Source organism: Cyprinodon tularosa, unplaced genomic scaffold (genome assembly GCF_016077235.1).
Source record: "Cyprinodon tularosa strain WSP-4 unplaced genomic scaffold, ASM1607723v1 ctg96, whole genome shotgun sequence".
NCBI lineage: Eukaryota > Metazoa > Chordata > Actinopteri > Cyprinodontiformes > Cyprinodontidae > Cyprinodon > Cyprinodon tularosa.
This window is the reverse complement of record NW_024039740.1, coordinates 508,751-532,064: the sequence shown is the minus strand read 5'-3', so window position 1 is coordinate 532,064 and position 23,314 is coordinate 508,751. Positions and strand designations below refer to the sequence as shown.

The 23,314-nt window shown below is 34.7% G+C and overlaps 1 protein-coding gene across 12 annotated transcripts in view; it reads right to left on the bottom strand.

The window, feature by feature from the left end:
* Positions 1-23,314, bottom strand: part of stxbp5l (syntaxin binding protein 5-like) — a 168,486-nt gene that overhangs the window by 99,977 nt on the left and 45,195 nt on the right. For all 12 annotated transcript variants that reach the window (XM_038275456.1, XM_038275457.1, XM_038275459.1 and 9 more), the window contains exon 3: positions 3,970-4,051. In XM_038275456.1, coding sequence (XP_038131384.1) covers positions 3,970-4,051 — 82 coding nt within the window. The remainder of the gene's footprint in view (positions 1-3,969; positions 4,052-23,314) is intronic.

The following is a 23,314-nucleotide window of genomic DNA, read 5'->3' as shown; positions in this document are numbered from 1 at the left end:
TTTCTGGTACTTAAAGTCAGACATGTCCAGGGTAAAAAGGAATGGAGAGAGTACCGTCCCCTTTGGCGCTGCTGTGCTGCTGACTACTTGATTAGACAGCTGACCCTTCAGTCCAACAAACTGTGGTCCGTTTGTCAGGTAGTCTTTCCAGGTGATAGTTGATGTCTACAACTGTCGTTTCTCACAAGTCAGTCAGGCTGAATAGTATTAAATGCACACAAAAGAACATGATCCTCACAGTAGTCTGCCTTATCTAAATGACAGTGGGTTTGTTGAAGCAGGTGTATGATGGAATCATCTACACCAACTCCCCAGCGATAAGAAAACAGGGGGTCCTCATAGCTGTCTCTCTAGGACCTTCATGATGTGGGATGTGGGGGCAACAGGTCTATACTGTAGCCACTGATGACTGTTGGCTGAGTCTTCTTTAGCACCTGAACAAGGAAGGAGGTCTTCCACATCACTGGAACTGTCTCCAAGATCAGACTAAAGGTGAAGAGATGCTAGAATCCCACAGGCTCTCAGGACTATGGGGCTGACACCATCAGGACCTGGTGACTTATTTTGATTCAGTCTCTCCAATTGCCTCTTTACTTGACTTCTAGAGATAGACAGGTGAAAGGTGGAGGGAGCAGCATCACCTTCTGATTTGGCTGATAACAAACTAATAGAAGCAGGAGAGAATCAATGGCAGAGGAGGGCTGGATGTCCATGTGACTGAGGGCAGGACAGAAAGATGCTGAGATTTTTTCCAGAACTGAACCTGAAGAATGTAGTGAGTTCATCGGCTCTGTCCAGACTTCCATCTGTCTGATCATCCTTCTGCTTAAAGCCTCTGATCTTCATCATCCCTGTCATTGTTCTGCAAGAGTTTGTTTTCCAGCCATTTCCTGTATGCCTCCGTGCTTTCTCTTATCTTGAACTTAAGTTTCTTCTGTATACTCTTCATTAATTTCCTGTCTCCGTTCTAAATGGCCTGCTTTTTCTCATGTTATCTAAACTGTAGTAAATTTAAGCGTGAATTTAATTAAGCAAATAAACAAATGACCCTGATCTCAAAATGCAATGAAGATGTCAGACTAAAAAAACTAACAAAAAAAACCTAAACAAAAAAATGCAACAAAACATGTATTTTAATGAAAATAATTAATGCAGAAAATGTATAGCACAAGAAATCTGCTAACATTGCTACAATTTGCAAAGCACAAAATGTAGAACAACACATTTCCATCAGTTTGTATTGTCAATAGGAGTAAGCCAGATTTCCATGTTTGTTTGTAGCAAATCCTACTGGCTTTCAAACTTGGACCTGGAACAGAGTTTAAGATGGTTTGGAAGTCTTTCAAGTTTAAGCCTCATACGTCATTTGGGCTTGGCATTGCTAAACAGCAGCAACTGTTTTTGCTTTACTGTTTTCCCCTTAATTTTTTTTTTTTTAATGCAGCAAAACAGTTCTAGAAAAGCTTATCTGTTTGAGTGCTACCAGTTTTCCTTCACAATTAATCAATTTCCTCTTATATTAAGGATACATTTCTGTCCAAATGTTTTATGAGTAACCACTCCAAGCATCTAAATGTACCACTAATGACCATTGTGGCACATTTTTGGACCACAAGCTTTAATGCTTTTAAAAATCAAATAACAGGTAATAAGAAAAGCTTCGCGCAGCACAGGTACTGTACTTGTTTCCTTAACAGATAAAGCACAGCTTGTGTCATCTAAGAATTAAGTGGATCAAAAAGTAAGTGCAGCACAGACACATTTTCTCTTTATTCCACAGAACCTAGACACCCAGTGCATCTCTGAGTCCACAGGAATAACTCAAATAACTCTACAGTCAGTGACTTTCCACAAAGAACAAAAATATTTAGCAAATATCTTTGATCTTTAAAGAGAAGATTAATACCAAGATAATTGTTTGTCTGATCTACAATTTAGAAGCATGAAGGCAAAGGACATTTAAAAGTTTCCATAACTGCTTCTCTTATCAGTCTCTGGTAGAGAGGTTTTCTACCCACAGTCTGTTTTGTCTGCATCATTGATCAAAGAAACTAAACAATAGAATGAAAAACACTTGCTTTGTCATACTTACTGGCTCAGAGCCCATAGTTCTAGTTATGGAAAGGGGTGTGGTGTCTATACTGCTAGACATGATGGAAAAAACAATACATCCTTCAGCTCTGCTATAAGGCAGATATTACATGTGATATAAGACTATTTGCATAATCAATCATTAAAAAAAGAAAATATCCTGAGACTTTACTTTATTTGATTTATTCCCTTTAATTTTTCTTTTACCTTTTTTGTTTATTAAACGTGTGTTTCTTATTATCATTTGGTAGTAATCTTTCATATTTAATTTTTTTTATTCTACATTGGTTGTTGTATACTACCTCCCTCCCTCCCTCCCTCCCTCCCTCCCTCCCTCCCTCCCTCCCTCCCTCCCTCCCTCCCTCCCTCCCTCCCTCCCTCCCTCCCTCCCTCCCTCCCTCCCTCCCTTCCTCCCTTCCCTCCTTCCTTCCTCCTTCCTCCTCCTTCCTTCCTTCCTTCCTTCCTTCCTTCCTTCCTTCCTTCCTTCCTTCCTTCCTTCCTTCCTTCCTTCCTTCCTTCCTTCATGAATAAATTAATGAATGAACATGGCCAAAAATGTTAATAATGCAAAGTAAAACCAGCAAACATTAATACCAGCTTCATAAACAGAAAAGTAAATTCATGGTAAAGTCACATGATATTAGTGATATCATGGCGTCAGCCCAACATCTTAAGAAAATTGCTATTACAGTTGAATCCCACTGCGGCTGTGCTACCAGAACATCATCTGAAAAGACTGGAGCCCAGGGAGAATTAGCCTTAGATTACAAATTTAATCATGGGATTAAAGACTGTAATGTAGCATGGACTGCTCCCAACTGATTTCCATATTGGTGACATTTCCCGCCAACTCTAAAAATCTGTCTTAGAGTTTATAATTTAGAAATTAGCAACAGGGTTTAGAAAATAATTGGGATTGATTGTATGCCCTGATTATAGTACATCAGTAAAAACCTTATTACCCCTCTCGGTTTACATTGTTTATCCTGCTTTTTATAGTTTCCCTGATTTTTTTCTCTAAGGTTTTTATGAAACAGAACTACAATGGTATTAAAAAGCTCTGTGTGAATGAAATAAAAAAACGGAAAGAAGTATACATCTTTACCAGCTGTCTTCATACAGAAAGGGTTGGATGCATCTAATCAATGAGCTTAGTTTGGTCTGAAGATAGTTTGGCAAATCAAAAGAGTGCAATTGTACATTTTCAACAGCTTTCCATTTAGTGTGACTTCTTTTCTTCCTTGCTTACCATGTAATTGCACCCTTGGGGATGGATTAAAGCTGTTTTGCATTGAATGAATTAGTAATTTCCAATTAAGAATAAATGGATTTGACAAATGGATATGCAAACTTTCAGAGGGAAAATATTTGCAAAATAATTATTCACACAGTTGGGGCTCAGCAAAGATTTTACCTCTCATTGGTGTGCATGATAATTCTTAGAATTACATATCCAATACAGAACATATTTGGAAAATCTAGTTAGATAACAAAGTCAAAATAATGTACCAGGAGGCGTTTTTACATAAATATTTAAATCATTTTTATATATTAATGTACAGTTTTTATATGTTTATCCAACATGCTGTTTCCCTGCACAAGTCTTAGTACACTACATTTAATCAGCATATACTTACAAAAGCAACAGTCTTGCACATACTGAAAGTATGCAAAGGGGACAAAAGACATGTTGACTGGAAATTAATAAGACATAATCCCATTTGTCTTACTCACACCCTAGTGGACTTTGAATAAGACAAATAAGACTCTGTCTCACAGCATACATAAAAACTGAAGTTGGGTTTCAAGAAAAACAAATCAAATGTAAAACAATGAAAAGAAAAAGCTTTTAAATGTGTTTCATAGATTCAGGCTTACCTCATTAATGAGAAACTGAAGTTGAAGAACAGCGGCTCCGCTCTCATGTTGACAGTAGCAGTCCACCCCGGGTCGGCCCAGTCTGATGGCATTACAGAGTCAAGGAAGACTATATGATGTGATATTAGTTTATTACCTGGAACTCCAGCCTGGTTTGAAATTTCATTAAAGAAAATGATAACTTAGCTTGACTAAGTAAAAGCAAGACATTCTTAAATATAGATTCTGACAAAATAATCCTGGGGTTAGGATGACAACGCACAGTTTGTAACTTTGCTCAAAGAATGGTGTTGTCTTCTATCCTGACTCAGCAATTAGAAAAGAAAAATGTTGTGCACTTGGATGACAATTTATCTTTGGGAGAAAGAATCACCACATTGTAATCCATATTTGATATATTTTCTTTGTAAGATGATTTCAGTCACAACCTAGCGAAAAGTTTAAAAAGTTCCTCTGTTTATATCTTAGTGAATAAGTTCTTCAGACTTTACTGTCCAGTGATGCTGCAAAACTCCATGGCAAACAATAGCCTGATAAAACCATATTTTCTTCTGAGCAGATAATCTAGGCCAGATAGAAACCTGAGCCTCATCTATTAGCTTGGGGGTTTGGGGATGTCTCAGAAACATTAATTCAGTATGGGAAAATACATCAAACTGTGATGCATGTTAGGAGGGAAATAGCATTGCATAATGGATGTTAACTTTTACCTGCACCTGCTATTTGTCTGCTTCTGCTGTCTATTGAGAACAAAATAATATGATTTTAACCACTGTTCTTTAGTTTCACTTCGGTATATTCTAATTATATCTGTACACACAGACATATACTATACATATACACACACACATATATATATATATATATATATATATATATATATATATATATATATATATATATGTGTGTGTATATATATGTATATATATGTGTATATATATATATATATATATATATATATATATATATATATGTGTATATATATATATATATATATATATATATATGTGTATATATATATATATATATATATGTATATATATGTATATATGTATATATATATGTATATATGTATATATATATATATATATGTGTATATATATATATATATATATATATATATATATATATATATATATATACATATATATATATATCTATATACATACATATATAGATATATATCTATATACATACATATATATATATATATCTATATACATACATATATATATATATATCTATATACATACATATATATATATATATCTATATACATACATATATATATATATATCTATATACATACATATATATGTATATATCTATATACATACATATATATATATATATCTATATACATACATATAGATATATATATATATATATATACACATACATACATATATCTATATATATATATATAGATATATGTATGTATGTGAGACAGAGAGAGGTATTTTAATTTTTGCAAAGAATTTTGCAAAAAGCCACTTATCTTGATCAGGGAGTGGTGATGTGAGGCAGTACAGTACAATATAAACAGTATAGTTTGATGAGAAAAAGTAACACTGTGTCCCTCTTTCTGTTGCACACTGTAATATTAAATGTACACTTTGTTCCAGTCATTCTGGCAATTTTGGACCTTACATGGAAAAAGCCTTTAATTTAAGAAAATGAGGGTTAAACAGTGTGCTTTTGAAGCTATGATTTGGCCCTGTTTAGGATTACAGCTGCACAGATAATGGTGCCATCAATAATAGGCTCACTCTGAGACCTTTGAGTAAAATGGAACTAGAATTATACTGAATTCGCTATATTAAAAAGATCTTGATGTGGTTTAGTTTTCAAAATGCTCCTTCAGCTTCAGCTCACTGTGTTTTTTATTGTAACTTTGGTTGGAAGAACTTACAAAATGAAGTACTTAATTGCAAAATGTTATTTATGAAAACAAATTCTGAAAGTAGGGTGTGCATTTTTTGAATCCTCCTTTCTCTTACTTACAATTCATTGTAATTTGTCTGTTACAGTTGATAGGATTTCATAGAAATCATTCTATGAGTTACAAAAAAGTATTCTTTCATTATCATTATTTATTTCATGCCGTTATTAGTTGCTTTATTCTATTAAAGACTAATTCTACATGAATTAACTGTATAAAAATAGCTCTTGAAGACGAAACAAATCTGCAACAAATCTTTAGGAAAAGCACTGGAGAGCACAGGGAGTTCACTATTTCTAATCAAACATATTTTAAAATACCGGTATGTGAGAATTAGCAGGATGAGGGAAATTAAGAATGAAGTTTTCTTTACTATCAAATTTGCTGGCTATCCATGGTATATGGCTATAAACTAAATATATTGTATATAGTATATAGTATGTTTTATATTGTATTGAGCTATGGTTCTGTATTCTTTGTATATATATCTAATTTGTCTGCACCATAACACCAAGTCAAATTCCTTGTAAGTGCAAACCTACTTGGCAATAAATCTGATTCTGAGTCGGTATATGCATTGGAAGGATTTATGCAACCAACTATGTTTATTTTTGCAATTGTATTCTTCTTGCATCTCTTTAGATATATATTAAATTATATTATATATATATTAATTCACTGGCACAAAACATTGAATACAGGATCAGTTTTACCTTGATAGATTAAGCTATTGCTGTATCTTACTGACTGATGTGACACTACTTAAAGAAGAAGCATATGAAGTTTATCAAGGATATACGATTTATTACTGACAAATTTTTTTTTTCTTTTTGTTTGTTTAATTTTTACGGTGGTGTTTAAATTTTACCCTGAATAATAATAAAATAAATTAGTCACTTTCTCTGGTTCTTTACAAACCTAAATTGTTAACAAATTTTATCAGCAGAAGCGATTTTGTTTTGTTTGTTTCTTTATTTCATGAGCATATGAAATGTTGTGTTCTATAACAAAACACACTGAATGATGTGCCTGGTCGACTCACCCTCCCCTTTTTCCCCAAAGAGATTTCTGTCACCCTTGTTTAACATCACTGGATTCCGATTACACCTTTTGCAAACAGCTCAAGGCAAGGTGATTGTCTGAGCTGTAATCAAATCTATGCTCACTTGACTGACAGTGGGAAAGAATATTGTTTCTAATATAAAATTGCACTACCCTAAGATTTAGAATGAAAAGAAACTCTTTTTGTTGAAGATAGATATATACAGGTGCTGGTCATAAAATTAGAATATCATGAAAAAGTAGATTGATTTCAGTAATTCCATTTAAAAAGTGAAACTTGTATATTATATTCATACATTACATACAAACTCATATATTTCAGATGTTTATTTTGTTTAATTTTGATGATTACAAATGACAACAAATGAAAATCTCAAATTCATCATATCAGAAAATTAGAATATTACTGAAGACCAATAAAAACAAAGGATTTATAGAAATGTTGGCCAACTGAAAAGTATGAACATGAAAAGTATGAGCATGTACTGCACTCAGTATTTAGTTGGGCCTCCTTTGGCCTGTATTACTGCAGCAATGCGGCGTGGCATGGAGTCGATCAGTCTGTGGCACTGCTCAGGTGTTATGATAGCCCAGGTTGCTCTAATAGTGGCTTTTAGCTCTTCTGAATTGTTGGGTCTGGTGTATTGCATCTTCTTCTTCACAATACCCCATAGATTTTCTATGGGGTTAAGGTCAGGAGAGTTTGCTGGCCAATTAAGAACAGGGATACCATGGTCCTTCAACCAGGTACTGGTAGCTTTGGCACTGTGTGCAGGTGTTTTCTTAAAATATACTGTAAACATAACTATAGTTGTCCGGATTAGATGCTTTTTCAAGGGCAATTCTTTATCTCATTTGTTGAGATAAAGAACAGCAACAAAAAACACAGCCTTTTTATTTAATTGGTGAATTGCTGGTTCAATCATATCTGCAAATAATACATAAGACTCGATACCCCTGTCAAAAACCCAGAGGTCATGCAAAACATTGTCATAAAAAATATTCATATCTCCTAATTTATTTTTTGTCAAATCTCATTTATAGATATCAATATATTTTATTGGGATTTGATGCAACTGACCTTCACAAAGTGATGGACCAGTTTAAAGTGGAATAAAAAGAATAAACTTCTGAGTACTTTAAAATGTCTCTTTATCCGCCTTTACAGTGACACTACTGAATAAAATGCAGTGCAACCAATTCGCTTCATAAGTTAACCAATTATTACAGTTCTATGAAAGAACTCTATAGGCAAGACATGACGTTTTATAGACATTCATGCACGGTTAAATTGAAAAAAAAAAAAAAAAAACATTTTACATACATCATCTATAGTGCTCTTCAAACCATTATCCCAAGCTAACAAAATAATATATGGTAAAACTGCAAACTTATACAAGGTGGCCTTCCCAACTAAACTGACAGACGGTGCAAGGAGAGCACTTATCAGTGAAGCAGACAAGAGGCCCAGGGCAACTCTAGTGGGAGGACCAGAGATCAGCAGGGGTAAACTGTTGACACAAGTATTAGTTACATTACAAATCGCTGGCCTCTGTGGATGTTCGGCATGAAGAACCATTGAGAAAGAAAGGACAGTTCCCTTTGAATATTGCAACAGGAACAAAAACTTTTGATATGTGGATGGTAAAAGGGTAGGAGTAGGTAAACAACCTACAAGTACAGGAAAAGTTACATTAAATATGTAAAAGTATATTCGTATAAGATTATAACATGTGATAAGACATTATAAATCCGCTTATGTCCAGTTTAAATTTTATTGCCATACTTATAGTTATACTATATTTCATTATTTTGAATATTTTTATTTTTTGATCCCCGTTGCCTTGTAGCCAGCAGGTTCTGGGTTTGATTCTCAGCCCGAGGTCTTTCTGCATGGAGTTTGCGTGTTTCCTCTGTGCATGTGTGGGTTCTCTCCAGGTACTTCGGCTTCCTCTCACAGGCCAAAAACCTGACTGTAAGGTTAATTGACTTTTCTAAATTGTGCTTAGGTGTGAGTGTGTGTTTGTGTTTATGGTTTTGTGTCTTTGTTACCTCTTTGTTGCCCTGCGACAGACTGGTGACCTGTCCAGGGCGTACCCGCCACTCGCACATAGACTGCCAGAGATATGCACCGGCCACACCGCGACCCTGACAGGACTAAGCGGGAGAAGATGATGGATGGATGAATATGCTTATTTTTCCTGGTTGTGTAATTTTATTCCTGACATTTCTATGTTAGACCACTATACTAGTTAAAATAGATTTTGTTACTATAATTCTTTTCACTGAAGTTCTAATTTGCAAACTTTGAAGACTACATTTAAAGTTCCCAAACGCTTTTGCAAGAATGAAGAGAATGAGTCAGAACATATTTACTTAAGTTTAAGGCCAGGGTAAGTCAAGAGCATTTGTAGACGTGCTGACTAAATTAGTGTGAAGATGAACATCTCTTTCTTTGTGTGATTCAAGAACAAACTTCAAAGGGAATGATAGACTCAAACGGTCTCTCTGCCAGTCTCCATCATCCTCTACCCGAAGGGCAAGTCTTTGTGAACTCCACATTCAGATTCCCATCACGCTAGGGACTGCATCAAAACACACAAGCCACTGTCAAAATATAAGCTGATGTGAAGGTGTAGTCACCTATATCCAAGCTGGATAAAGACAATGTTGCTGCAGGCTGAGAGAATGACAGTGAGTAATTGCTTTTTGAAGAATCTGATTAATTTTGAAAAAAGACATGTAACCATATAAATTTGTGTAAAAATGTACTCTGTTAAACATCAACAGTTGCTGTTAAGTTGAACATTTAATGTAGAAGTATAAAGCAGACATGCTTGCATTCTACAGACGTGCATTCTACAAACTGTTTCCTTATATGTATAGCATCACTGATCAGAGTAACAACTGTACTTGAAACAAATTCTGACACCCTCTCAGCAAGGAAGAGCACAAAGAAAGTGTCCTCTGAGTCACTGAAGTGGAGGCTTTTTAATGACTGTGGGAACATATTTTTTTCCCAAAGTAAACTTGCTGATGATAAGTGTCAGCTCAGAAGATCAACTAGTTTATCCTTTTCCCCTCACATACACTGGCAGTCACAACATATTTTATCATTTTATCATGGTTTACTTTTGATTTAAAGCAGCAAATACATTTTTAAAGATGAACTTGTTTTGGTTCAATGTAATTTTTCTGCATGAATTAAACTTAGCTTTAATCAACCAGTTAGTATTAAAACACTTTTATCACAATTGCCATTCATCTTAATGTTTTACATATAACAAACCAACTTAGGCTTGTAGCCTATTAGCAGATGGTTCCTGTGATATATTTTAAGTTAAAAGTTGCACACAGCATATTAAAAATGGTATAAGCTTTGTTCAATGAATGTTTGTAATTAAATTATACTAAAAATTGACTGTCATGTTTTAGGATGGCCGTGCACTCAGATGTGATTGACAAATGGACTGACAATGAAACAAACATGGGGAGTGATCACAGAGATGACAGTTTTGCAAAAATCCAGATGTCATACAAAGTCGCCGTATGCTTGTCTGAAAGCTTAATTCACAAATAGAGGTGTCATATGGTTTTAAAGTGTATGCTGGTCTGACAACGTATGCTTGTCAGACAGATATAACTATTGGTTTGTTCTTCGCCGGTGGACTGGACAGAAGAATTGAGGAGGCCAGCAGCCCTAAGCAAATACTTTAAATTACTTAAAACACTCTGTGTTGTAATTTTGCTCTAATCTAATGTGTAGTGTCAAAAATAATTATATAAAAGAACTGCTGTTTTAAGCAGTTTATATCGGCAGACATTTACCTCTCAAACACGTTAAAAAAAAGTAAAAAAATATATGGTTATCTCTATCTCAGTCCCCTGGTGCTTTCCTTCAACTGCCAGCTCTAAACAATTTCTTTATTTTCTTGAAAAAAGATTATAGAGTACTTACAAAAATAGGATGGATTCCATAAAGTTTCCCATAAATGCATTTCTGTATTTAGTAATAAAAACACAAAAATGTTTAATATTGATGGAACATTTATTTTCCAAAACACCTTATAATTTTCCTGTCTGATAAAAAAAAAAAAAGATTGCATTGCGGTTTAGCTATATTTAGGGTCTTGACTACATTTTCGGGGCTCAAAGACAAGTGGATAAAAAAAAAATCTTACTTAAACCGTTTTACATTTTATGTTGGAAACAAAATCAGTAATGAACATCAGTGAGATTTTGTGTGCCAAGAAAGTGTGGCAGGCTTTTATTATCAGTCACTGAGTCAATACTCAGCAAAACAATTTTCAAGTTATATTTAATTTTGTTTGGGATATTTGTTTACCTTTACATACCTAGAGATTTAAGACTAAGTTCCTGCTTGTTAAGTTTTTTTTAGCTATATGTTAAAGGAACAATAAATGATACAATTACTGTAAAATTAACAAAAATCATTCACCTGGGATCCTCTCCTCCATTAACAATGTTTTCTCTCCTTTTTAAAACTACAAGTACAATGCAGAATGTATACATACTTTGATGTGGTGTGTTCAATCCGGTCCCTAAGAATGCCCAGCGTTGCTAAAACAAAGCACAGTATTTGGTATCTTAATTTGTCATAAGAGCAGCAGCCCTTTAACAGGAAATCTAAGAAGAGAGAATCAGAAATAGTCTCAACAATTCCTAAGAAGCCTTAACATATTTCAAAAGTGTTAGCACAGTGACTTGCTGTGACCAAATCGTCTTCACTCTACAACCTGCATGAGACTCTACGAAGCATATGTGTGAGGCCATGTATTCGTACATGAATGTGTGTGTGTGTTTATTCCTGTCTAGGCATCAGAGTGAGGAGCAGTTTTCCAATTTCACCATAACACTGAGTACAGGTTGTTGTAAAGTGAGGACATTTTGTTGTTTCTCAAAAGCTATTCTTCCAATAGTTAGATTTGGAGCTAGGGTGTCAGTTGGTTTAGTATAGGGTGAGGTATACACTGGTAATAGGACATAAAATGCATTGAAAATGACTGAAAATCAATGGAAATCAAAGGGAGACAACATGGTCCTCAATATGAGTGTGTGTGTGTTTAGTGGGGTGCCAAATGTTTTCCGATTTGAAATGCTAGGTGTTATTAATTAGTTCTCCTTTGTGTTGCAAGTAAGTAACCATCCACCCTAGGTTTGAGCCTGAAGCCATTAACCTCTAACATATGGCATATGGTGTATTTTTTTGTGCCACCAACACCAAGGTGTGTGCAATGCAAACCTGCTCAAAAATTGTCTAGCACATGCTAAACCCCTGCTCCACTTCTTTCCTGCAGGAGCTCATGCATGCTTGGCCGGATCCCTGCTGGCACTGCACTCCTTGAGCTTGCTTGGCTCCATCTTTGTGCTCATGACTTGTTTAACTGTATGTTCACGCAACCCACCAACCAGCAAATCCGAGACAGGCCTTATTTTACTATCTAAAAGGGTTTTTCTGCTGTAATGGAGCCTACAGTAGGCATACTTTTAATGCACACGACTCTGCCAAGTCTTACCGGTACATTCAGACTACCATGTCACCTGGATTTACCTCGGCCAATCTTCTCCTGCTCTCCAGGCCTCCTCAATAGTCAAAAGCATCCGAGTCTCTCCTTCAAAAGGGGCTTCATTAGGGTCCAGTTTCTGCTTCCAACTAGCTGCAATAATCGTCAACTAATTTAGCAATTGATTAATCATTAACTGGAGTATAGAGACTAAAGCAGAGATCTCTTAGATTTAAAAAATATAAATTTACAGCAGAAACTGATCCATATGATATAACAATTGTTGTATATTAAATTGTTAAATCGACAGACTTTAATGTTGCTGTTCAGAGCAAATAAGCTTTTTAAAGCAGTCCATTTCTAAGAAGTTCGACGTGGTAATAATCCTTTAAACGAAATTACCAGCAGATTTACATAATGACTTTGATAGCCCCTAGTAGCAAGATTTTTACAAAAATTCCCAAACAATTGTTTTTTTTATTTTATTTTATTCATAAACTTATCTTTTCTTTCTCTCTCCTCCTGCTTCTGAGTCTTGATGCATTTTCCAAACAGGCTACGGGTTGAAACAAGACCCTAGCAGGTAGGGGAGGGAGGCACCAGGGACAAAAAAAAGGAAAGAGGTCCACCTTTTTCTTCATCAAATATGTTTTTTTTATATTATTTGTTTGTTGTGTTTGCTTATATCAAGGAACAAGTCTCGTGTTGATGGTAAATAAGTGTTCATCAAGACTGCAAGTACAAGTAACTGCTGCTGATCTAACACGCACATTGATAACCAATCCCCAATTATTGTCCAGTATCCCCACATATTGCTGCAACCTTGTACGGTTATAAAAATTGCCCATAAAAATTTTTACTTTAAAAGTAAAATAAAACAAAACTAAACAATAATAGTTATTGAAAAGAGCAGGAATAACAATAAATATGAATTATGTTTGTCTGTTAAAAGTACAAAAATATTGTAAAACAGTGCTGTAAAGTACCTTTGTATAATTATAGTAAAAAACACTTTTGGAGGAGGTGTTGCAGTAAGCTATACAAAGTTTTACAATTAGAGATTTTATTTCTGCCCAGCTGGCTTCCTATGAAGCCTTATTTAAGTACCTTGGAGAGTGCCAATATTCAAGTGGTAATATTTTCTTTGGTTATCTTTTAATGTCTACAAATTAGACATTAATGATATGCTAAGATTAAATTATTTTAGGATATGTAAATAACTGATTGGAACTTGTTAAGTCAGATTTGGTACACATGTACTTTGCAGCTCCTCCTATGAAGCTGGTGTTAAGACATTTACACACAGTGCACTGAATAAATCAACAGCTTATTTTTCTTCTTTTCTTCACTGCCAAAAATTACATTTAGACTTAATTTTCATGTTGAAGGGAACTATGTTTTGAAAAGACTTCTCATAAAGAATGTGAAAATTTTTACAAATGTTGAGGTTCACATGCATATCCTTTGCATTTTGATTGCTGTGGATTGCACAAGCCCCTTCTCTAAAATAAAACGTAAACAAAATTATGATACCATCCAAACTCTTTCCTGTGTAGAAGGTGTTCTCAGGCCAGAACCTTCAGGTATCTAAAAATTATACTCAATGACCAAAAGAGTGTGGGTAGGTCCACACTGCTTTCTTGATATTTTAACTATATTTAGATTTTTTTTCATCATGCCACACAAGAAATAATTGTTATTTTTTTTATTAAAGAAAAAATGAAAAAAAAAAACACTTGAAAGCATTATGTCGCGTCATATCCTAGGATTTAGAACAAAGATACAGTGTTGTTCATTCTAACTAATCTAATCAGATAACGTCTTGCATCACATGATGTTAGAGGGGGAAAAAATTGTCTCATTTTACAAAATGTAACTGGTTTTATATGCACTTACAGGACCTACTGTATTTATGTTTCAAAATGGTCTTTGTAGCTATTTTTACAGCGTTACCGAAAATTGTTCATATCAATCCTTTTATCATCAAAGTTTTAATCCCTGTTTATTTTGAACTCCTTCATAGTTGTCATAATTTAATTAACATTTCAAATAGATTGAAATGTTAATTAAAACCACTGGCATGACAGCAGGTTATGTTTCCTTGGAAGCAGTTCTCCATCCACAGGGCTTGGCTGCCAGTTCAAAGGACTGACATTCAAACTATCTTGATTAAAGCAGTGCATTTCCTAAACATATGGCCACAGAGGTTTTTAATGAACTAGTCCCAAAACATCCTCTTTTAATTCTCTCAATTATTATTCAAAAGCCCAGGCTGGTCATTTGTAAAAAAGACTGGACTCACTTAATCCACCTGCATCCTGATTATCCCCTTTTATATCCAATCCTTTAAAATATCTGTGCATCTCCTATTTGAATTCAAGTGTGTGTGTGTGTGTATATATATATATATATATATCAAAGGTTCATATGATTAACAATAGGAAAACTGACTGCGACTGGACTGGCTAGATGTGCTGTCTTCATCCTCTAACATGTGAGTAGGCTCTGAGCTCGTCTGCCTGGCTGTGTTACCTGGACAGTGCCGCCTTTTACATTTGCCTTTTTGTCTCTGCTTCTGTTTCCTTGAACCCCAGTCGGCCTCAGCAGATGGCTGCTCACTCTGAGCCTGGTTCTGCTGGAGGTTTCTTCCTGTTAAAAGGAAGTTTTTCCTATCCACTGTCGCTACAAGCATGCTTAGTGTGAGGGATTGCATTCGAGTCAATGAGTCGATGCAATCAACTGGTTTTCCTTAGATAGAATACTTTGAATCAATTTGACTGTATGATCTGGTGAACTGTAAAGTGCCTTGAGATGACATGTGTTGTGAATTGCAACTATAGAAATAAACTGAATTGAATTGAAAAATAAAGTGAAACAGTAATGTAAAAGCAAAAGTATATATTCTGACACAATAGAGTACTGTGACTTGTAACAACCTTTGATCCAACACATACCTCATAGAATTTGTTTCATTACCTCACATTTAGAGCAACGTGAAAAAAAATTTAGATATGGGAACAAACTTTGGAATACAATAAACTGCTTGAAATACTGTCTAAAAAAAGCTGTAATTTCTTATCATCCACATTGATTCCTGGAAGAAATAACTGGCAGCAAAAACCATCTCAGCATTTTACCTCTTAAATTAAATGACAAAGCTATCTGACAATTTAGACTCAATGAATGTACCTTCTTCTTACACCGCTCAGCTCTAATGTAATGAGAGAAGTGAGAGGAGGCATATGTCAGGCTCAGTAATTGGTTGTTTGACTCTTTACATAACCTATTAAAAGAGTAAAGAACATCTGGTCTCAGAATGATCTTCTTTGTTCAAGGACATGCCACAGTCTGTGCTAAACAAAGGTTGAGCTAATTGTCTTTGGCAATCTTGTCATTTAGTTTTTACAGATAAAAGTTCAATTGTATCAATGCAATTTCTCAGATATTTCATGTTGAGTTCTCTTGTTTTAATGAAATATGAAACTGCCGGATAATTTTCAGCACTTTGAATTGCAAGGCAAGGTATTAAAAGTCAAATTTAGTCTAAAATCGTATCTCTTTGTCTTAGAGTCAGTGAGGCATTGAAGGGAATTTCTTCCTCTCTTTGTTGTCATATTCTCTCTGGATCTTTGTTATTTCTGCAGATTTACAATATTTTGATTTATGCCATTTTAGTTACATCAGACTTTTTGTTTTGTCCTGCTGCTTGTATTTTTAGGTACAAAATGACTATATAACAAATACATTTTATATTGTAAACTAAAAACTGGCTCCTATTTCATCTTTAATTAATGATTTTAAGAAAATATAGTTCATTTTTCCAATTTAGTTTGCAATGTTGCAAATCTGTCTTTTATTTAATTACACATTAAAATTTACATGGCAAAGCCTTAAATTAATACCAAATACAGCCATTTGTATTTTTTTTCTCTCCAACTAGTTTCTCATAAGTAGTTGTCTCTGGTAAAGTCTTTTTTGATTACATTTAAACATGCTAGTTGCTTGTGGAGATTAGCTTGAATTGCAGTACATATGATATGCTCTGTTTCCTGCTAAGTTCTAGTTTTCTTTTCTCTAACCCCAACTCTAACCCAAAATGAAATCTATTAGTAATAATAATAATAACTTTATTGTTATAATGCAAGTTGTGTAGGATTTAAAGGCCGCAGTATCATAATGTAAAGCAGGCTCCTCAATTCTGGCCCTTGACGTCCAGTGTCCTGCTCATTTTTGATACATGTGTGCTTCCCGGCGTGAATCAATTGGCTCATTTACCTCATCAGTATAAAGTGAAGATCTCCGGAATCTTGCCAATGACTTGATTATTTATTCTCAGGTATGTTGAAGTAGAGACATCTAAATGATGAAGGACAGTGGACCTCAAAGACCAAAATTGAGAAAGCCTGGTTTAGCGAATTACCTCTAAATAAAAGCTTTGAGAGGATGGACGGTTTAATGTTTTGATATTTTTGGTGATCCTTGTCTGCAGCCTAAAAAGCTGTGCATTGTCAAACACACAATCCATCTTGTACTGCTCCAGCTGAAGCTGTTCAAGACCTATCCCATGGGTCAGCCAATAACATTGCAGTAATATGGATTAAGGCGGGATATATAGCTATGATGAAAGCAAAAGCTCAACCTAGGCCTACAGCTAAACCAATGCAAACTTGACTGCAACTTACATGTGGCTTTTGCAATCACATCTGTTTCATAATCCATGATTTTATCTTTTAAAGAGGAACAGTAAGAACGTAAATGCGCAATTAGTTGCAGTTTCTCCTTGTGACTGATGTTATTTCATTTATCACTATGCTAGGCCAAGTAATTAACCTACATATAACATAGATGTTAAGGCACTAATCTTCAGCACTGACAAGCTAGAAATCTGTTCTGCAAAATTCAGCGATTAAAATTGCTTTACTAACTAACCAACAGAAGTAAAAAAGTTAGCGAAAAACAAAAGAAGTTAAGTCGATGAAACTAAAGGCTTCCAGACACTTATCAAAAAAAACTTCCCAAAACCTTAAAAAAATCTTTCAAAAAAAAAAACTTATCACCAAGTAAAATAGAGCCTTTTGATGTTTAGCCTAGATTACCTGGAAATAATCTAGTTTGATTGTCAAATATTTCAAGTCAAAAGCTTTAATAAAAGTACCTAAACAAGACAGGCAATCTGCTAAGATTAAATCCTTGTGACACTTATTGACTGATGAATTAAGGTTAAACATGAAGGTGTCTTCTCTGATTGGAGGAGCCGGAGATGAAAAGTCCAATCAGGTTTCAGCAAAACCTCAACCTGCAATTCTCATGCCAAGACACCGTGGATTAATTACTGCTTGACAAATAGATCCCAGTTTTTGAGACTAAAGAGTTGTACGTCTAACTACATCAGTAACACAAAAGCACCACAAAGAACTGTACTTTCACCATTCCTTTTTCAGAGTTCTATTATATGCAGAATTACTCTGAGAACTCTGCAGATGTTGACTACTAAGCTCTGGTGCAATAAGCCATCTGAATATAAACAACACCAAGTATATGGTCATGGATTTCAATAAAAGAAAAATGCATACTTCAAAGACTATTACTATATTGTGAGAACAAATGAAGATAGTAAAAAAATTTAGGTGTTAACCCAACAACAGACTCAACTGGCAACAAAACAGTGAGGCTGTCTAAATGGACAGAGTTGATCGTACTTCTTGAGAAGGCTTAGATCCTGAAGTGTTTGTAGAAAGATGCTATATAAATTCTACAAGTCTGTCATGTACAGTCCAATCTCTTATGCCATTATCTGTTGTGGTATTAGCAACAAAACTAGTAATTTTAGAATATAAACAAGCTGATAAAGATGGCTGGTTATGTAGAACAGACTATAATTCTATGGTTCTGAAAAGAACAACTCGTGTTTAGTGAAAACAACCCTTTTTCTTTTACACCAGGAAATGAACATTTTTTTTTTTCCAAATTCTCTTGCTTTCAGCTACACTTTAAAGTATTATAAGGACTAGAATGCTTTCACTGCCACTGAAAATCCACTGTGGGACAATAAAGAGTACGGTTTTTCTATTATTTTATTACTGTATAAATCTTTTTTCATCATACATTTATGACTCAGAAAATACATTCAAGAGCGGTATGCGTGTTTCCAAGCTGTAAAAAAAAAAAAAAAAAAAAATCAGCACTGAGCTGTTTGTTAAGTATCAAAAGGGCCAGCTTAGAGATATTTTATACTATACAGAATTAAATGCAGATAATACAGTTTCACTGTGAACAAGCCCTCCATGGTACATGCCCTTCTAATCAAGAATAGCCTCTATTGCACCGATTCAGGAAACACACATTCACAAAGTTCAGTAGCCAGTAGAGAGTTAAGGTTCTCTTTCTCTCTCTGTGGGTAAGGTACAACTTGACAACTGCAGCAATCGATTCAGCGGACTGCAGGCTTTTTATAGAAACCACCACCATCATTATGACCTGCAGACTAGCCCTGTCTGCCTCTTTGCCTGCCTCTTTGCATTAAGACACAGACATTTGGTGGAAAAATTAAGAAACTTAGGGCAGTTAAAGCATTGTAGCAGAAGATAATGATAGCTATTGTAAAGCAGGATAAATGAGGAGGAAGAATGACTGAAGGTGATTTCAAGAAAGACAGTGAAGCAGTGAAGGCAGACACAAAATAAAGCAAAAGTAGACGTACCAAAAGTAAAAAAAGAGATAATGAGGGCTGAATTTGAAACTACTGACCGTTTTTGTGTTGGCAATAAAATGTGAGCAGATAAATATAGGTAGCTCTTATGCAAAAAGTAGTTTAATCGATTTTCAATATTTAGATATGCCACAGTGCTGGGAAAAGATTTATTTTCCTGAAAAATATAGATAAAATAAATTATTTGCTTTTTTATTGTCCGAATTAGCATCATGGCATTATGGCATGGCATGGTATTACTGAATCAAAAAATTTTGCAAACAATTGTTTTTAATTTGAGGTGGCTGGAAGGCAAATTAATTTACCAGTCAAAGAGTAATCACTTCTTGATAAATCATTAACTAACCAGTTATACGTCATTATCTTAACTTCATGTTTTAATTTTAAAAGTAACACTGAGGGCTGATCTTTGTTTAAATATAAATATAACCTGTCTGACCTTATCAGACAGGAAAAGTAATCCAGGAAACCCTAATAAAAATGTCTACAATTGGAAAAAGTATAATAGAAATATTCATTTTACATAGATTTACCTTGCCTGTAATGAAAATATTGTCTAAACAGAATCAACCTTTAAAAACTAATTTAAATATATCCCATGATCTGTATCAAGGTTACAAAAAGCAAGAAGAGAAACAAATCTTTAATGAGGAAAATATTCAGGTAGATTGAGAATAACTTGATGCAGTTTTGCTCACAATGGAAAGACTGACTCACTATTAAAAATGTCCAGTTTTATTTTACTTTTGTAAAAAAAAAAAAAAAAGAAAACATTGATATTCAGTTCCCCATATCAACTAACAAGCTGTCTGGGAACAAACACAGAAGATGGTGTGCCTACACTTGCAAACAGTAACACTTCTCAGTGTTGACAGAGAATAACATTCATTAATGAGCAGCTGACTCAAAACATAGGCCTCTCCTATACAAGGAATGGTTGACAAGAAGGTGAATTCTCACTGAATAGAATGTCTCGCATAATGTGTGGGCTTGTGGTAAAAGCATCATCTTTAAAGGGTTTCTGACTTTCCTCTGCAGTTTCCATCATTTTTTCTGCTTTAATCACTCAATAGGAGCTCAGCCAGGTGTTCAAAAACATCTGTCAGCACAAGCTATAAATAACTCCCAGTAATAAATGTTGCATAGGAAAGGTGTAGGAAAAATACAAGGGTACTTTTGTGTTTAAAAGTGTGAATGATAACATTTTGTAAATTGAGAATTCACAAAAAAGTCTTATATCTTTTACCATGTACCGTATGCAGAATCTCTCACCAAAAGGATAACCACATTTAAGGAATTATGTTTAAACTGAATGAAGCAATTATGAAAGCAGCAGTGCATAGGGCTTTTGGTGGGTATGCATTTCTTATATAAAAAATTCTGAAAACAGAATGTAATTCCAATAATTACAAGAATTTACTGGCATTTAATTCATTCAAACTCTCTGTTTCTTTAGATGTTCCATTTTCCCATGGCCACGTGAGGAGCATAGTCTATGTCAAGGCCTATTAAGAATCACTTTAGGCGTCAAAACCTAGGATGTCATCAAATGCTCGCAATTGGACAGAATCAACAAAGTCTTTGCGGTTGTCAGGGCTGCTGGCTTTTCCGTTAATCTAAGTGCAAACAGCTTTTTGAAAGCACTTACTGCAGCTGTCAGCTTTGGTAAAACCTGTCTGCTGTTATGAAAAAATAAAAATCAGTCACTAACCAATCCGTCTAGTGGACTTTTACCTTTGTCTGCTTTAGTATGAAGTTCTTAAACTACACCCAGATTCTCACAACAAACCTCTGTAGCTGCAAGGTGGGTGATCAACTTTTGGTTGTGCTTGGAACTGCATTCATAAACTGCATTTAGCACTTTATAAATTACATTCTTTCCAACTGATCCGATGTTTCTATAGGAATGTCTTACTTTGCCTTTTTTTAATACCAGACAGAAACTGTTATCAAATAGTTTTTTTTACAAATTTACTTTTATTATATAATAATAAAGAGTCAATATAAAAGGTATCTTTGCTGATTTTTTTAATAGATTAGATTCAATTCAAAATGTATTCTATTGCATTAGGAACATTTAAAGAAGAAAACCTGCTAATATGTGGTATACAACTTTGGATTTAGGATAATAAAAATGAGTCTTTGAAAATTCCTTCTGTTAAAGAAGGAGAAAAATGGAAATCATATAGTACATTGAGAGATCAATAGTTATAGTTTCATTAAATGTTGACAGGACATTAAGATAGATAGAACAGACTTCTAGTCAATGTATAAATGTTCCATAATGCAGTTCTGCTTGATGTATTTAAGTGTTCTGAGGTGCTTAGGAAATGCATTTAAGATTCAGACGTGGAGAGAAATGGAAACGTCATCAGGTAACTAAAAGGGCACAGCTGTGTTAGATTTTATTGTTCTGAATAATAGATGAATACAGTATATGGCAGTTCGTCATAGGAAAACATCACTGTTTATGATCACAGCTTTTGAGGCTAACAGTATTCATAGCTTCTGAAATTCAAACACAAAGAGCTGATCATCTACAAACCCACAGTAGATTTTACAGTGTTGCTCCTACATACTAAACCCTTGCCAGGTGTTAACGGTGCACATGCTCAGGAGTCACACAGTTTTACTTGGCTCACATGGTGGTGATTGCTTAAGGCAGTCACCCAAACACTGGAGTCCTCCCACTCACACGTTTTAAAGCAACCGTGTGTAACAATACTTTGTGAGCAGTCAGCAAACCCTGCGTTTGGGTCTCCTAAACAATTTTGTTAAGAGCTTGTGGGAATACACGTACCAAAAAAACAATGCAAACAAAAGTGCAAAAGGAATTAAAATGTACAATTATTGAAAACCAATATAACCAGTTAAACCAACTTAAAAATCTGAGATTGATGAAACATATATATTAGTGCAACATCTTAATAATTAAGCGTGCAGCCTATTTGTTCTGAAGAAGGGGAGTGACTGTTTACAGTTGTACTACACAATGACATTATAACATATTTACTAAATAGCGGAATAGTTAAGGTTGCTGAAAATAATTTTGTCTCATTGTAAAAGATTGGTTTTCTAATAATAAAACAATAATAAAATCAGCATAGTGAATAATATTGAGGGTAATCGAAAATATAAGCTCTAGTATGCAAAAGATGGTATAAAGAAGACAAAATGTACTTTATTTGCAGTTGTTAGTAATTAGATATAGGAAAACTGCAGTCAACACTTCTTAACTCAAGCACCGTGGAAGAAGTTTTAAAAGGTCCATAACAATATAACTAGGAGTGTTTGGAATTTCCCTTGTGACACTGAATGCTATGGACATTGTTGGGCTGTCATATTTGATGTACTTCTTAAATGTTTGATGCAGAACCATAGCAGAACACAGCTGGAGACCCCAATTAAAAAAGGCTTCTTGAGCCGACAATGCAGCTCCTAAAAGGAAAAATACTCTACTTAGTGTTCTCTTAAAGTATCTTGTTTTTAGTGGCTGTTTTCACAAGTTTTTCTTTAAAATTCTGTGTTTGTTTTTTTTCTTTTCAGTTTTATAATTTTTCTTCTTTACTATTCTTCTCCAACATTCTCTCCTTTCCTCTCTCTTTAGTAACGGCTTTAGGATGTAAACTGTGTGGTTTAGAAATGGTGAGTCACAATGTGGGAAGATATATCAGCCCAACTCTGCAATGCTGCCAACAAACTATCTGTCTTTGCAACCTTTTTCTCTCCTCCTCTCCAACATGCAGGCATTTTTGCGTTCGCCCTTGTGTTCACACATCTACACCTACACCAATCGCCTGCTTACAATCGAAGGCAAGCATCCTTTTATTAAAAGCCCACAACCTTTCCTTTGCTTTTCCCTCTCTCACTTGAAGGCACACTTGAGTCAAGGAATGCATCTTGAGAATGCGTGCAGTGCTACACACAAACACGCAGATTCAACACTGAGCTTGTAACACTGTTTGCATGTTACAGTCTAAGTAAAGCTGCAGGAAGCATTACAGAACAGATTACATTGCTATTTTACTGAGGCATGACTCATTCACACCAGAAACTACAACTCTTTAGAACAACCAGAAACCACATATCAGCTTAAATTGAGGGAAG